Source organism: Solea solea, chromosome 12, assembly GCF_958295425.1.
Source record: "Solea solea chromosome 12, fSolSol10.1, whole genome shotgun sequence".
Lineage (NCBI taxonomy): Eukaryota > Metazoa > Chordata > Actinopteri > Pleuronectiformes > Soleidae > Solea > Solea solea.
In genome coordinates, this window is record NC_081145.1 from 9,844,012 (window position 1) to 9,861,749 (window position 17,738).

General features: G+C 43.9%; 1 protein-coding gene across 3 annotated transcripts in view; it reads left to right on the forward strand.

Annotated features, from left to right (window-relative positions):
• mob2a (MOB kinase activator 2a) overlaps positions 1-17,738 on the forward strand; it is a 59,750-nt gene that overhangs the window by 21,832 nt on the left and 20,180 nt on the right. The window contains exon 1 of one of the 3 annotated variants that reach the window (XM_058646345.1): positions 2,049-2,488. The exons of 1 other annotated variant lie outside the window; for it this stretch is intronic. In XM_058646345.1, the coding sequence (XP_058502328.1) occupies positions 2,451-2,488 (38 nt within the window). In that variant the 5' untranslated portion in view covers positions 2,049-2,450. Of the gene's footprint in view, positions 1-2,048; positions 2,489-5,520; positions 6,053-17,738 lie in introns of those variants that run through there. One more of the 3 variants, XM_058646346.1, reaches the window with a different exon arrangement.

Consider the following 17,738-nt stretch of genomic DNA (forward strand, 5'->3'; position numbering starts at 1 on the left):
AATTTCCACTGTGTTTGTCAGAGATTATGCTGCTTAGTATGGAAATGACTCACAGGCCACTCAGACTGAGCTCTGGTCCTTTTGTTCTTGTTCTTTGGGTGGTGACTACAGGTTGATATTCCTAAAATCAATTTCGAACTAGTTTATAATTTATAATTACCTGTGGAAGAGAACATGCAATCAGAGTGCACAGGTGTCCCTGGCACACAGAGATATTTATGAACCAGTTTTGAGACTTGCAGATACATTGTGCAATCTGTGTCTCTTCACCAAATAATGCTATTGGTGCTTTTCCCCTTTACGGTTCTAGCACAGCACAGCTCAGCTCGGCTGTGTCTGTTTTTTTGCTTTTCCATTAGGGATCGTACCTGGTACCTTCTGCTTCTATGACGACTCAGCCCACATTGAGAAGGTACTATATATTAATGGAAAACGACGTGCCTGATACCAAACCGTGCAGTCGTACTAGAACTGTATAGTGGAAAATGTTGCGTAGGCTTGCGTCTCCAAGCTGCCTCAGTGACTCGATTTGATCAGGTCCCCAAACAGGATCCTCATCACACCCTGGGCAGCTGCCCTTTCTCCGTCTTGTGCACACTCACCGTGACTGCCTGTCCCGTTTTCCGTCATCTCGCGCGATAAACTATCCCAGAGGAGATTTCTTCTTAAATGTGACAGCTTTGACAACTGCTGCTTGTTGTTTAGATACACGACATATCAAGTCACATGTGATGTTCCATCTGGTGATGCAGTCATTTTTTAGTCTCTCCTCTGTGGAGCTCCTGCTTCTCTTCCTGTACAGTGGCTACCTTTTTACAAAGTCAACAAACAGCCTTGTCTTTCTTAATGAATTTGCCATCCGCTGTGTTGAGGTGTTGTGATTGTTTGCTCACGATTTCTCCTCCATAAGTTGCAACACAAAATAATTACAACCTCCCGATGTGTGCGCGTGGTTTTCTCCGGGTTCTGCGTTTTCCTTCCACAGTCCAAATATGTACAGATTTGGGGATTGAGTAAATTGAACACAGAGTGAATGGTTGTTGTGATGGACTGGTGATCTATCCAGGGTGTACCCCCGCCTTTCGCCCTATGTCAGCTGAGATCGACACAGCACCCTTCATAACCCTTATGTGGAGGATAAAGTGGTAGTAGATGGATGGATGGACTTATTTTACTGATAAGTGCAGAGGGGTATCAAACTGAAAGCCACTTGTCACAGCCCTACCCCTATTTGATCATAATCATGAGTTTGCCTTAATAAATGTACATTTTTGAGATGCTTTTGACACTTAAAACATTCTGTGTCCTTTTAAAATGTTCCCCCGATATGAACGAGTGATGCAGACTTTGTGAACATTAAAAAGTGAAAAAGAAGATTCTTCAATAAAATCCTTATAATTGATGAGGTCCAGGAATGACATGCAAATATACAGGTTCCCCCCTGTGGCCCTAGGTCTGTATGCAAAGCATGTTTATGTGACTTATGTAAAGTTGTAATGATGTATTATTCGCATAATGTAAATTCAACACAGTCCGCTCCTAGTGAGTGATGCACAATAGCTTTGCAGAGGGCTACTTGGAGTTGAATGGCATTAATGGATCCTCAGCCCTATTCTTAGCCTTAAATCTGTCTCACCCTTCAGGCGTTGACAGCAGCAGTGTTGGGGTGGTGGAGTCTGGTTTGTGTTCAGCCTATGGAGGAATACAAATGTGCGTGTGTGAATCTATGTATAGCTCCAGATAGGAAAGGAAAGGGTGAAACGTGAGACTCCACACAACAGAACCGTGAATGGAGAAAGAGAAGCTGTCTCACATCGATAACCATCTCCACATTGGGACCGGATTTATTTCTTGACATGTTTTTGTGTTTTAAACGTTGGCTCTAGTTCGGTTTTATGTCGCCGAATGGAGCCGGAGGAGGAGATGTAAAAGGACATTTTCAAAGAAAAAGGTTCAAGTTTCATCTGGGTGGGTTTTTCTGATGAGCAGGGATAAAAAAAAAAAAAAAGAAGAAAAACGTGGTGTTTACGTCAGCGAAGCTCCTGACACAAAGCGGACTCAGCGAGCCTCTCAACCAGACTCCGTGTTAATATCTGTGGATTTTAAGTTCGATCGCTAAACACCGATACGACCTCTGTTTTCCGTTTGAACCGAAACGCCTGCAGTGTGTGAGGACTCGTCCACCCTGCTCCAAAGAAACTAAGAAGCGAGTGGGGGGAAGGAGGAGGAGGTCTGGGAGGAAACGATAGACAGATAAAGGGAAAGGTGTTGGAGGAGTGCGCGAGCAACTCCGTATTGTTCCGCGTTTGTTTCTCCTGCAGAGGGAAAGAAAGAGAGAGTCACACACACACACACACACTTACGACGGGGTTCGGTTCTTTCGAGGTGCGACAAAAAGCTGAAAAAAACCGTCAATTCTGGATTTCTTCATCCGCTTCCTGTGGTCCAGGATGAGGTTTAAACGGAACGGGTCCTATACATTAAATAGGTAAGAGGCAGCGGGAAGTTATTAATGTGATATGCATATGCTGGAGGAGCACGGCACGTTTTTCCACATCCTGCTAAAAAAATCACTTCACTTAGATGTTTCCATTCAAGCCTTCATTTATATTGTGCTTTCTTGTATTTCCCTGTGTCGCTTTAGGAGACTTTAACTGCAATAACAGCTGCAGTACAGTGGCTATTCCCCATTGTGCTCATATTACGGTCTTTTGTGTCTGCATGTAGTGTACAATCACAAGGAAATGGTGAACTTTTCTCTGTCCAGTTTATGATGACAGGTTAGTGTTATCAAAAAGAAAACCCTCTGATCTCTTGAAGAATAGTAAGAGATCGATGCAATATCATTTTCTTTGGATGGGTGATCAGATTTTACCAGAGTGGCAACCACGTGGAGTTCACTTATTCATTTTGATTCAGAGAAACCTGTCTGTCTTGCTCTGAAGGAGAGGGAGGGGGTGGGCTTTCTTTTTGTCTTCCTGCTTCCATTAGGTAAAAAATACCCAAACAAAAAACCTATTTCTCCCTTTACCTTGTTTTTCATGCCTCCAGTGAAATGCCCCCATCTTTGAGTCCCATCTCCTAGCAACTTAGTATGCTTCTTTGTGTGTTGCATTGTGAATGATGTGCACAATGTGTTCTCTTCCCTAACCCACTTTCCCTTGACATGATTGCAGCAGCCCCTATTCATATCCTGGTGTTTCTTAACCGGGTCACGAGTTGGGTCTTTCCCCTTACCCAATGTTTATCTTATCTATCTTATCTATCTTATCTATCTATCTATCTATCTATCTATCAAAACTGTGGAAGGTGGAAAAGTTGGTGTATTGATATGTGATTGATATGAAATGGAAACAGGATGACTGAAACGTCACTTCCGCTTTTAATGACATGTAATTTTACATTTCACTTTGCTGGGGAAAAAAAAGTCGTAAACAATGTACGAGAAACCGCGACATTCCTTTGACTCGGTGCAAGAAGAAACAAACGTGTATCTGCTTGCTTGGTGCTTTTCATTCACATCAAGTTTAGTCTTCTTATCCCACGTTGGTGGGAGAGGATGGAAACAAACACACAATGCACATTATCTTTTCAAACATTTTTGACAATTTGGTTAAAATGTGCGATACATTCTCCAGAAAACCAGGTCTCTCTTCCACGGTCACAAGTTTAAACAAACAAAAAGCAAAAAAACTCGAGTGCCACTGCTTTCCCACAGTCATCCTGTGTAACTGTTGCACCGGATGTCTTGCTTTTATTGTTCGCCTGGATTTCATGATAAGACCCAAAAGTTTGAGGAAGTGAATACACACACACACACCCAGCAGAAGTTGCTGATATTGTTGAAAGTGACAGTTGATTTAATGCCAGTTTCGTTTCTTCCATTTTTTTTTTCTGTGGCACTCCTTTTCCCACTTGCCTTGTTATCGGGCACATGGCCTTCCGCTGCACCTGACGCACACAGAACCACCACAGAAGCACAAAGGGAGCTAATGAGCACCAAACGGCCTCTCTATCACACAGCTGAAAATGAGATCACCGCCTACCCCTACTCTCCTTTTTTCGTTTAATTTAGGAAGGGGTGCGTTTCCTATCCACCTCTCTGTACTCTGTTGCGAGCATTTATTCACATTTGTTGTGTGCAGGTGAGAGGTGGGTGAGGTTATTCAACAGTGAAAGAGGAAGCGTGTTAGCTGCAGCTCCTGGTGACAGGTCTCCTGGGAGGAGTAGGAGATGGTGGAGGTGCAGGAGGAGCAATGACGTCATTGTCTGTAAAAACTGCTTTTCTGCCAGACTACTGTTGTTCTTTGTCATCGTTTTTTTTTTGTTCATATACAAAAGAATAAGAACAGATGGACGCGGTGGAGAGGGAGTTCAGTGACGTACAAACAGGGTCTTTGCAAAGTAGCAGAAATGTCAGGTGAAAGTGCTGGTTACTGTTAAACCCACCACACTGGCTGTGTCCGGGGCTCATTCGATGAGTCGCCGATAGAAAAAAGAGCGGAAGCATCCCCCTGCAGTCGTTACATAACCGCCGTCTTCTGAAGGTGACTGTCTCCTCTGCCTTTGTGGTCTCTGCCTTTGTCTTGGCAGACGCAGTGTTTTGTTCTCTCTGAGCAGCAGAGTGGTTCGAGTCGATCTGTTTGACTTCGAACATCAGGATTCAGTGGCTGACGTTGTCATGGTCAGTTAATCCTCGGTTCGTTTCCGATGAGGCAGCATTCAGTTACAGAATCGTCACATGGTCCTCCGGCTGACCGCCGCAGTCCTTTTACTCTGTGTGTTCTGATCTGTAACCAATGGGAAGTAAGGGCAAAAGAGAGTCATCGCTCTTATCGAGGGACGCAAGGAAGACAGAGTGATATGGAATTAGATCCATAATTCACTGTGTGTCCTTCACCTTAGTTGCCCACACCATACTCTCCGTGTGCTCTGCAGTGATTGGCTCGCGTCCTGGGGGCTTGCCTCCGTGCTCGCCCCTCCCATTCCATACCGCCGCATCATTTGTGTGAATGAAGAGTCATGCTTACGGTGTGCGTGAGGAAAACAACGTCGTGGGTTATTCACATTTTCTCCCTCCTCAGTATTGACATAAGTTGTCCATCTGCAGTTATTGCTCAGTTACATATCACTGGCTGTCGACCTGCTGCAATGATTAACTTTCCAGAGAGGTCTGACAGGAATTTTAATATTTAGCAAACAGAGAATGTGTTTGGTGTTTATGGGGATTGGATGTTTAAAACTTGTTTTGGATGTATACAGATGGCTGAGATTGCTGCCTCCTAGGGATTGCTTCCTCCCTCGCTCTCCCTTGCTCTCTCTCTCTCTCTCTCTCTCTCTCTCTCTCTCTCTCTCTCTCTCTCTCTCTGTCTCTCCCTCGCTCTCTCTCTCTCTCTCCCTCGCTCTTGCTCTCTCTCTCTCTCTCTCTCTCTCTCTCTCTCTCTCTCTCTCTTTCTCTGGGTCTTGCCGTGTCTCTGTCCATCTCTCGCTGCAGTCCACCCTGTGCTGCCCAGCAGTCAGCACTTTGTTTATGGGACTCCATTTGCCAAGCTAATCTTCCCGCCTTTCAAGTGGAAGCCAACGAGCGAAGGAGAGAGGGGGGGAGAGAGAGACATAGAGAGGGAGGGAGAGTGAGGGAGCGAGAACGAGCGAGGACAAGAGTGTGAAAGTGAGGTAGGTAGTTGCAGTCCTTGGCAGGGAGAGAGAAAGAGAAACATGCTCAGGGAAGTGTGCGTGGTATTGTAAATATTATTTTTCTTGTTTTGAAAGTTTATTTGTGTGGCTGAAAGGCCCACACGCATATATTTGTCCGCTCTGCATGACCTGTCGTAAAGTCGGAGGCAGTTTTTGGAGCCGTATTATTAACCAGGGTGCTGAAGCTGGTGGCTGCTGTCCCTGTGCACCTGAAGACGAGCTTGCAAGAGAGGATCGCAGAGAGAGAGGGAGGTGTAAGAGAGGAGAGGGGGCTGTGGATCAGAGCTTCATCACCCTGGCTCTGCTTCATCACCAGCTGGATGGGGGTTCTGGTTTGCTGCGACTGCTTCTTCTATAGGTAGTTAAATGCGTCACCGTTGTGTTCTGCTCATTTTCTTTCTTGACCCTCTTTACTGTTGTTGTTGTTGTTGTTGTTGTTGTCATACTTGGCTTCTCAGCACTCTTAACCGCACTGTATATTTTCAGACTTTCACTAACTTCTCTGTCTGATCCCTCCCTCCTTCCCCCCGTCTTGTCCTGCCCATTCAGTCTCACTGTGATACCGCTGCGGTTTTGAGGAGACATTTGAGGACAGTGCTGCTGTAGCCGGCAACGATTCTGCTGTAGTCAGACACACGGGTTGTCTTGACTTGTGGGAGGGGGAGGAGGAGGACAGAGGGAGGGAGGGAGCTGAGGAGAGAGGGACAGCGGTGGAACATGGCCAGTCTCCTATAGCTCACTGAAGGTGAAGTGTTAGGCTTTACTGGTTGCAGGGTTTGTTTGGATGGTAGTTGGAATGAAATGGCATGCGGCCAGAAGGCAGATGATCAGTCAGGCTTGCCCAGCTCTTCCTCCTGTGTTTGACTTTGCAACACTGTTTGTTCGGACACAGAGTTCCTTTACTAGAGGTCAAAGATGTGTTTTTTTTCCCCCCTCTTGCCAGTTTTGGTGTTTGTGGGACTCTGGACTTGAGAGACTGTGCTCTTTTCTCTGAATTTACCTTCTGTTTGGTCCCCTACAGTTTGACTTGGTGCCACTTACATTTTGGAGAGCCTCACTGCCAGTAGTTTTAAATTCTGTGGACTTGCTCGCTCTTATACAGCTGGTTATTGTGTTTTAGAGAAGGGATAAGATTATTTAGCTTAGGTCCTTTTGCGCTAGGAGCAGAAAAGGATCTGGTTCCTCTCTCTTGTGGTTGTGGGGTTAGCCAGCCTGAGCCTGCCTTAACTGCTGTATAAAGTCTAAATATAACTTTCTAGTTCTCTAAGGAGCATTTTGATGGTGAGGATAAAATTGTAGCTTTAACGCAGACGCACAGAGCACAGCTGGATTAGATTAAGCTTCATTCAGAACCCAGTTTACACTTCACTGCTGCTCTAAGCATGAATAACGGCCTGCCGTTTGGGTTAGTGTGTGTTGTGTATCTGTGAGGCACTGTATGTGCTTTATAATGTTGGTGAAAGCCTTGAGAAGGCAGTGCTTGTGCCAGAAGTGCTTATTTCCACGATCAAGGCAGGGGTGGGACCCGGGAAACGCAATGATGTCTCATGAGCTCATTAAGCCAAAATGGGCCGTCACATCTATTTTTAGCATTTCTTCTCCATCTGGATCTCCATCAGCCAATCAGACATCTTAGTGGTGATGCTATATGGCTTGATTGATGTGTGTTTTTGGAGGCACACCCATCCCAACAGGTCCTTGTTGACCTCTTCCTGGGCCAGCCCTCCTGCCTCTGGGCTCTGGCGTTTCAGCTTTCAACAGTAGCATTGTGTGAAGCAGAAAGTGCCTGCCAGAACAACTTCTCACAGTGTCGGCTCTGATGTTGATCATCCTGTGTGTAATGGGGTGATTGGGCAGTCTGTCAGCATATAATGTAAAGTAAAATAAAATGGAAATGACCTTAAGTGTTTTCACAGTTGGGAGCAAAGTCTTTGGGTGAATAAGTACTGGATGATGCATCATATCACAGGAATGCAGAACACACCATTTAAAATGATCGATTTAAAGCAATAAGTTGACATTTTAGGTAAAAAATTGCTGTTATTGCTGAGAAAGTAAAATATCAGATTTTGTTTTTAAAATTTTGAAAGGAAAGAGGTAAAACATGTTTCCACACATTTTAAACTATTTCTTAACTTTGTCTAGTTTCATATAAATTGTTTAATGGAGAAAAAAAATTAAGAAATATACCGAATATCGCATATTTCTCTGTGAAGCTTTTGACCTTGAAGGGACTCCTGGAATTTCGGATAAACCCGTTGTTATTGTTTGACACATAGTAACGGGTTTTGACACCATTTTATTCTATTGTCTGTGCTGTGTGTATGTGGTTAACTGTTTAACCAGTCTGGTTTGGATTCAAGTGTCACTGGTCCAATGCAAAACTCTTGCCACTAATATGTAACCAATTGAGTAGAATGACAAATCATTTGTTGTAATGTTTTTACAGTGTTTTATTTGAAATTCAAGGTCAAAATAGTGAAAACTTGCAGTTAAATCTTTGATTTGAGCTGTCAGGATCATGACATCATTGCATCCCCTCAATATAATCCCTGTATGCACTATTGTCTCTCTGTATGCTTAACCTGTAACCAAGCCCTAACCCCAACACATTATTAACCCCTAAAACCAAGTCTTAACCTTCAAAAAGCCCTGTAGAGTTGGGGACCACCCAAAATATTCTCACAAAGATGAAATTTGTCTTCATAGCCTCCTACAGACATATACATACCTAACCTTAACTTAACCACAATTCACATCTTACCTCTAACTGTAACTAGTGACTCAGTAATTAAGTTTTGTGTCATTAGGATGAGGCCATGAGGATCATTGATGCTGAAAAAGGTGTTTATATGGTCCTTATGAGAGGACAAAAAACAAGTTTTCCTCAGTCCTGGGGCATCCACCGCAGTTGGTGTTGAATCCAGGGTCAATTTTTGTGCCTTTTCAGTATTTTCTCACCCAGCAGTAACATCAAAGGTTGAAGTTGCGGTCATCATCTCTTCATGCTCAACTGCAGCATGTAACAAAAAATCCAATTGTCCTCTGTTATGAGGTTGAATGTTTCTCTACCCCTGGGATACATTGTTGGTGATGAGTTGTTGTAAAGCACACATACACACACACACACACACACACACACACACACACACACACACACACACACACACACACAGGGTGTCTCTGGGGTCTCCGTCACGCGACAAAAGCACATGTACAATGTTTGCTCGCGGTGGATCATGTGGGTACATTTTATAATGTGTTGTGTGGAACAATAGCTTTGATTGTGTTGTCATAGTGTGGGTGTGTTGTGTTAGCAGAATGGGCCATACTGTTTGCCATGGGTCTCTCATTATTGCCATCTTTGGCAGACCTGGCTGCCTCCACAGGGACGAGCAAGTGCAGCTCAACAAGGACACCTTTCTCCACACAACACACCCCGCTCTCCGTCCCCTCAGCTCCTCACACTCCCTCCATATGCCTGTCAATCAGATCACACTGAAGTGAATGAGTGTTTGAGGAAAGTTTAGTTTAAAAATGGGAATTAGTTGCATTTAGTGCCCAGAAATCTCATGAAATCATTATCCGTATTAAATTCTTACCTGAAGGTATTGGTTTGGTCCTTTGCTAACAGAACTGTGCAGAAATGCTGAGGAGTCTCTCTAGATGGCTAGGTCAAGCTTTTAATGTTTATATGAGGTTTTAATGGTTTGCTGATAATGCTTTTCTCGGGAAAAAAAAGCTTATAGCTTAAAAGTCTAGCGTGTTAGTATTAATGACATCTGAAAGTGTGACAGAAAACCGGACTCCCTCACTCACCCCTTTGCCAAATGTGACAGTGAACTACAGTGGCCTTCGTATACCAGAATAGATGTTCCTTTTCATTTGCGGAGTAACCTTCTGCTTTAAAATGCAGATTCTGGCTAGTTTGTGCATTTGGGCTACTGTAGAAACATTGTAGCGCATGATGGCAACCTCCATAAAGCTTTTTTAAAGTTTATATATATATATAAAATATGATTACTTTAAAGTGATTTTACACTTATGCAAACATAGCTAATTCAATGCCTGACCATAAACCACCCTCCCTAAATGTTGAAATACACTGGACCTTTTCAGTTTCTTATTTATTTGCTTTTGTTTATCATTCACTACTCCACCAAAGAAATGGGGCATTCAGTCCAAAATCAACCTGCTGGGTTCAGTGGCTTTCAAAACAGGGCCCCTCCTCTGTTTCTGGTTTTCAAGCTCGAGATTTTTCACTCTGTCGACACACAGTGATAATGGATAATGTGGACTCACCTGGCTGAGGTGCCGGTTTGTTTTCCTTGATCCAATCAGGACATGTGTAAAATTACACTCAGGTGGCTAGTCAGCGCTGATGTAACAAGATGGTTATTCTTGACTTGACTAACTGTGCTTCTCTGCTTTCACCTGCCCTGCGGTCACTGCAGAGGGCAGACCACATACACACAGGACAGGACAAGTTGCATAACACAGCGGGAACCAAGTCTTGCTGGCTCAGGGGGAAGTAGAAAGAGATGGCCTTGCACTTACCAGACCTACATGGTCTAAATGCTGAGCATGCACTATATGCTCATACGTAATTAAAAAAACACTTGATATAACTTAAAGTGTTTTTTCATCTGAGATCTTGACGTCTAAAATACGAATATCAGTCACACAAATGTCCTGGAAACACATCTGCTCATCAGACAAATGTTGTGTGCACTGTCGCGTTAGCAAGTGTTGCCTGTGTGAGGCAGCAGGTGCCCCTGTAGGCATGGAAAAACTCATTACAGCTGCTTGGTGGCCCAATTGGCAAGTAGATAATGGCTTCATTGTGTCCGGCTGAGTTGGATGGTTGGTCAGGTGGCAGGAAAAGGGTTAGACAGAATTCAGTACCAAAACAAACACGCCCTGGAGGCTCGGTGTGGCCTGAGATGGTGGAAAATTGGTTATAGTAGTTGTTGCAGCACTTGGCTTCTCCAGGCTGCCTCTGGGAACAAGAGGCATATTTTGGAGGCAGGAAGTGCCTGGGCGCCTCACTTCCTGTTTATGGAGTTTGTCCCAGGCAAGAGTGAGAGGGAGGGTCTGGTGCAGACTAATTGAACGAGGAAGGCATTGGCTCGTAGGTAAAGCTTCCTTATTTGCCCTCAAACTAAAACACACACTCGCACTGGCCTGCATAGCTGTGTAATTGCCTCTGTGCTGCTGTGCCTTGAGCAGCTGTGCCCCCTCATTTGTTTCAATTATCTACCATCTGACATGACGCTGTTACCAAGGATAGTGAAGACAAGGAAGTTTTTTAAATAGTCAACAAAATTTAAATTTTAATATGTGCAGATTTCAGATCTAAAGCACAGCTGGTTGATACCTCTGACATCATGGCCAGATTTGTGAGTCACACACACACACACTCACTGAACTGAACTGAACTTGTGAGACTATATTTAATCCGAGCAGGCTGTGGAGCAAGTGGGGATGCTGACTCCACTGTGTTCTGAGGTGACGTCCGTAGCATTTATCACATTCTCTTCTAGAGCATCCGACTAACCTTAAATACCCTTTTGCATCATGGATGTTTTGTCTGCTTTCAGCTGGCCTGCATCTTTCGCTGTGGTGCTGCTGTTGTTCTATTCCGTCTGTTGTTGAGTTGTTTTGTGTTTGCAGACAGATGTGCTCACACCGCATTTGCAACCCCTTCCCTTCTCCCCCGGGAGGGATGATGTCACTGCATAAGCTCAGCTACCAGTTACTCCTCTACGTTCAACCAATCAGACACTTGTTTACACCTGAATCCTCTTGTGAGGTGACTCACAGGCACACACATGCTCAACTTCATAGTGTGCTGTTTATCTCATCTGCCCATAAAAAGATCGAGTTGGAGTCGTCGAACCTCAGCCTATCCTTTCCCTGAGGAAGTGATGTGTCTGCAGAGGACGTTGTGCAACAGCAACTGCACCAACTGCACCAACTGCACCAAGGGCATCTATTGATTTGACCTCTTATGTGCCTCCTTTCTATCCATCTCTCTTTTTTTTTCTCTCCCTGACAGCAGCTGCCTCCGCCCACTTCCTTCCGTCACTCATTGATGCACCGTCTGCATACGAGGCCTTTTGTTTGGTAGCATAGCTGTTAATGAGAAAAAAATGTAGACATAATACCATTGTTGTCCCTGCGTTGAGTTTGTGTGGCTCCACGGTATTGTTTGCTCTCAGCAGACTGACACTGGACATGCTCTGATATTTCCCCCATGCCAGCCTCTGACAAAGGGCAAGGCTCTGCTGTGGTTTTTACTGTCATATTAGCAATACCCTCAAGCAAAAGCAAAACATGCGTGGCTTTGGCCAGGAATTTCCATAACATTGCTGCCTTGTCTCTTTGTCTCCCAGCTTCCCCCCTCCACAGTCCACCCCTTCCTCTCCTCTGTTGTGGTCATGACAAAGAAACACGTGACGTTGTTGTTGTCTTACCTAACAACACCTCTCTGCTTTTACCTCGTGCCAGACACGTACACACTGTGTATTTGTCGTCTTGATTAGGCCCCAGAGACTGATATTAACTGACATCCCTACATGATCTGCTGTCATAGTTAATTACCAGGAAACCGGTCTTTGGGTGTGCAACAAGTCAGTAGGGGCCGGGGGGGGGGGGGTCTACAGCTCTAGTGTGTTGTCACTGTTTTTTTGTGTTTTGGGAATTACTGTGTGGGCTAACTATCATTATCTGTACTTGTTTTTGAGCTGCTGTTGTTTGGTGGCAGTGCCCCTGTTATTGTGAGTGGAAGTCCATGAGAGGTGGTGCAGCTGATTAAATCATGTCTTTTCCGAGTATCCTCCTTTTAAGAGATCAGAAGACACGCACACAAACACACAGAGACCTCTAAGCCGATTAGAGGTTAAAATACACACCTAGGTCCACTCACCAGGCCGTGCTACAGAGAGCACTAAAACCTTGATTGGCTCATATTTTCCACCAGCTTGCTTTTTAGTCTTTTAATCTGTGTACCTCTGTCAGTCACATGCTTCTCTTCACATCTTTGCTCAATCCTGGGTGTTACCACTTCCTAAGCCTTCATCCACTCCCATTGTTAATCAAACTAACACAATGGACCAGAGTTTCCTCTTCTGTCGGATTGTGGTTGGATCTCATACGGCCATTGGATGGTGAATTTTGTTTTTTCTTTTGCTTATTTTTGCTGATATGGCAGAGTTACACCCCTTAAACCACAAATCAGTGCAATGGATACATCTTGCTTTGGGACCATCCCTGTATTTCATCAAAGAACCTTATGAACTGTGCACTAAAATAAGATAAAAGTTCTAATGCATTTTTTAATTGCACCAATCGGTGCAGTGTGTGTGTGTGGTTGGACTGGCTGTGTCCCTGTTCTCGCTGTGTGACCGTGCGGTTGTTGCGATAAGCAGAGCAGCAGATGTGAGTCAGCTGTTTTAAAGCCAGACTCTCACAGACATTCTGCCGCTGTGACGACTCCAGCAAGGTTTTTCTCATATATTGGCTACTGTGCAGAACACACTCGAGCTGATTGCTGCATAATGCTCCTGTCCTTACATCAGAAATAGAAGGACAAGGGTTTCTCAGAAGGACCGTGTCTATGAAGTACAGTATATGAGAAGAGGGTATAGCTCAGGAACTTTTCACTTTTGTCCATGTTCTCAGTGCTTAAGGGTCAAGCAGGTCATTGGCCTGGTAGAATTAACAAATCAAACTCCGGTCTTGCTGTTCGCTCACATGCCAGGCTGTCTGGTGGAGTTGACTCGTGATGAGCGTCTGCTCATGCAGAAAGCCGAGTCCTTTTCCCCTGGGAAAAGGGGTCCCCCAAACCTCTCCTTTATCTCTCATGTCTGTCTGTTATTTTTTTGCATCTCACAGTCCGAGGGAATGCAGACTCACAGCATGAGTTATGTATATACCCAGAAGCGATCAAAGTCGGCTAATGTGATCCGACTGGTGCTCTTTAGACGCCATGTTCTTATCAGCTGCTTTGAAAGTCATTGCCATTTTTACACTGTCTTTGGAGTGACGCTGTGAGCATACCTGTCTTTATGTAGCACATATTTTCAACATGTTTCACATGGCTCGCTCACTTTAAATTACACGCCGTTTGAGTCAATGATATGTAGGTCGACACGGTGATCAACTGCCTCCTTGACACTGATTGGTCACTCACTCCCATCAGTAAAAATGACTTCAGCCTAAATATTTAACTTTAACTTTATGCAAATTTAAGTCCACGTCGAGTTGCGTCTGTTAACGGAAGCATGATAATTTGAATGCAGCCACATTCGCCTCAGTAGGAAACCTGTGACTAAATGCCCTCATTAAGGAGTTAATGAGCTGGAGCATTGCAGGCATGCACAGCCTTACAGCAGGAAACAGAAAGCCACCCAAACTGTCTGTGGGTGTTTTTGTATGTGAACCCCACGCCCTCCTCGTTAGCTTTGCATCATTTGCTTTTAGGACTTAACCGTCCCTATGGATCTGTCTTGTGGTGTCCATCTCCCCAAGAGCAGGCCGACTGACTTTGAAGCTGAACTTTGCAGCAGTGTTTGTTGAGTGTGTAGTTTGTAATGATAACTTTTTGCAAACATACAGTTCAAACAAATACTAGGTGACACACTATTGCTTCGAGGATATTCTGATATTTTCCACACATGCATACAAACATGATATTGTTATTATTACTCTTAATTTGTCACCTTTGGTCGTTCACTCATACTGCTTGTCTGGAGATAACAGCTAAGCTAATGTGTGAGATTTGTTTGCCATATAGTGGAGAACCATGAAATACATCCACACGCTGTTTTTTTTTTTTTAGATGCTTTGATGTCGGGATTGTCTGATCAGAGGATGGTTCCGTTTTCTTTTGTCGCCCATTATCACAGCAAATTGTCAAAATGTCATTTCTGATGAGCCAAAATGGCAGTGGACCAAGCTGCACTCACAGTGGCCTCTGCTGGACTGAGAGAGTCTGATGCACTTCTAGGTGGTATATTTTGAACTCATATGGGATTTTAAGGTTCAAGTTTGAAATATTCCCTCAAAGTTCAAACAGATATTCAAATTGTGGATAAAAAAAGTGACTTTGATTCACTTTCTTCAGCTTTAAGCGTGGGTTTTTGTCCTAGTCCGTGCTGGCATTGCTCTCTGGTCTTGTCTTTTTATTTTTTAAATATATTCATCGATTTAGTTTACTTGCCGCCCATGAAAAGAGAGCTCTGTTAACGCTAAAGCCCCTCAGCCAGCCCCATCACGCTGTGCCCCTGCATACGCACATCCTGTGTAAACATGGGCGCTACCCCAATCCCATCTTCCTTAATCTGTCCTTAAATTCCATGACTGTGTTTCTCCTCTATCCCACCCCCTCTACCTTAATCTACCACTCTTTCATGCACGGCACACAGACTGCGTCTTGTCCTCCAGAGCAAACAGTAGCACATGTTTGACACAGCTCTGCCCCTTTTTACCTCAAACCCCTTCTTTTACGTCACCAACTCCCCTGCACTTTCCCCTGAACCTCACCTCAGTGGTTTTAGTGGAAATACTACTTTTATATTTGCTCTACATATCTTTAGTTTCACGCTTAACATTATTTTATGATATTTTATGTTACACCATCGTCAACCTCAACAGCAGTAGTGGAAAATAACTCATTAAGTTTTACAGTCGTCCCAAGGATCGTGGCCTCTACAGTGTCAGCAGGGTCATAGTTTGGTTTCAGGTGTCACAAACACACACACACACACACGCACACACACGCACACACACACACATACACACACTCATTATAAAACCTGAAATGGAGAGTGGAGTGGAAAACTGTAGCTGCAACGTCGTCTAAGGAACAATGTCTGCACTCAAATGCATTTTCCAACCTATCACCTATCTGATGCGAAAGCTCCATGCACTTAAATGTTTTGCCAGCAGGTGGCAGTGCTGCTTTCACACCTACTTCATACCTTTTAGAGTCTGTGTGTGTATGTGTGTGTTTTCAACATGGAATGTTCCTTCTCTCTCATGCCCAGAGCTGAACCAAACCACCGTACACACGGATGTGTTACTCTGCAGCTGTAGTCTGGGTCCTATTTTATTTTGGTTCAGACATTTTCTAAATTTTATCTACGTTTTGGATATCAACAGTTTTTGTTTTTTCTGTGTTTGTGTTATAGCGTCAGTGCCGAGGTTATCAATCTTTCAAAAAAAAGGCACATTCTTTTCCCTTTCTGAGGTTTAGTAGAGTTCTGGGAACAGTTGTAGCCTTGGGGAAGCTTTTATGTTTCCTTTAGCAAAGCACACGATATAACACATGGACACACCTTAACCTGTGTAAAAGTAAAGTAAAACTCTTATATTGTGAGAGCTGTACATTTAAATTCGCAACAGTGTGCGTTACTTAAATCCTTGTCTCATCTCATTTCCTTGCTCTGCTGAGTTCTCTCACTGCTCTGGCATCAGGTTCTGCACAGTTCACGCTCTTGACACTGATTATGAAGTCAGACATTCAGAGGACATACATTACCCTTCGGTCATTACCTGCAGGCCTGAGGACAATGTCACATCCTGGCTGTGATGCAGCAGCACCATGTCACGGGTTAATCCCTAATAACTGACCTTGCATCTGAACCCATGGTCTCTTTGTTATTGTCTTCAACCTTACATTTGAAAGACAGGTGTTTCATTGGCCAGGTGGTGAATTATGGGATGATAGAGAGACTCCCCTGTTAAGGAATGTAGGGAGGAGTGTAGCGGGCGGGCGAGACATGCTCTGACAACCTCCCACATTGAGCCAAACTCTTTCACTCCCATAATCTTATCCAAAACTTCTGTTATTACAATCATCTGCTCTCCTTTTTTTTCTGCTCTGTTTTTTTGCTTCCCTCTCGTGCCCTCTCTTCACCCCTTCTCATATAACTAATCCTAACTACTCCTATATCCTCACTTCCTTCCTCCTTGGCTGTCTCCCATTTCATCCCTGTCCACTGTTCATATTCCATTTTGGCCGATTTCTGCTGATGTAATGGTGGCTAATCTGAGCAGTATCCATGGGAATGGTGATTTACAAGTGTCTGGATGTGAGTCTGGTATTTCTCCTCTCATCTCATCCATCTTGCTAAATCCCTCTCTTCCCTCAGCCATAAACTAGTCAGAACATGGCCTTCTGTCTTTCAAACATACTTACTTCCCTGCAAGTTTTTATTCAAGTTGCTCCATTGTATTGTAACATTTCTGAATCCAAAGTAACTTTATTGGCTTAGAAGTGTTGTGGAAATCAGCCCGGCCAGTATAGTCCCCATGTTTTATTGCTGCTGTCAAATTGAGCATGAAGTTTGAACCCCAATATGTTTGCTCATGTCCACACGTCCACCTCCTAGACAAGAAGAGCCAAGTCAAACCAACATGACGGCTATACATCTTAAATCTCATGCTCTTGACCTCCTTCGGGTCACTCTTCATGTTTCTCTTTCTCCTCCTTGTCCCTCTTCTCCTCTTTGTTTAGCCAGGCTGTGTGTACAGAGAGCAAAGGCATGTCTTTACATGCAGCCCTTCCCCTGCAGGAATGCAGTGCAGAGGAGAGATGAAGCCAGAGAGGAGAGAAAAAGTGCACGCACGTGAAGAGAGAGAGAAGATTTCAGGGCTTTAAAAGTGGAATGGAGGGAACAGGGTGGAAACAAGTGGTTGGCTCTTTTTAAGTCCTCACTGCATTAACATTGGTGCATGAAATGCTGTGGAATTTTGTTGATGGTAAAAAGGTTTAATATGCAGCTATATATATATATATATATATATATATTATTATTTTTTTTAACCAGATAAATAATTGTATAGTCAGAAAAAAGCTTACACAATTAACAATTTGGGTCACTATGTATGTTGAACTTGAACCTTATCTGAAGAACTCTTTATTTAATGTCGTAAAGGAATGTTATCACCTGCTCTGTTTGCTTTGATGTGAAAGTGATCTCTGTCTTTAATTAGTCCGCTGTTAAAAACTTCCTGATTGAGTCTAACCTTTGGATGCA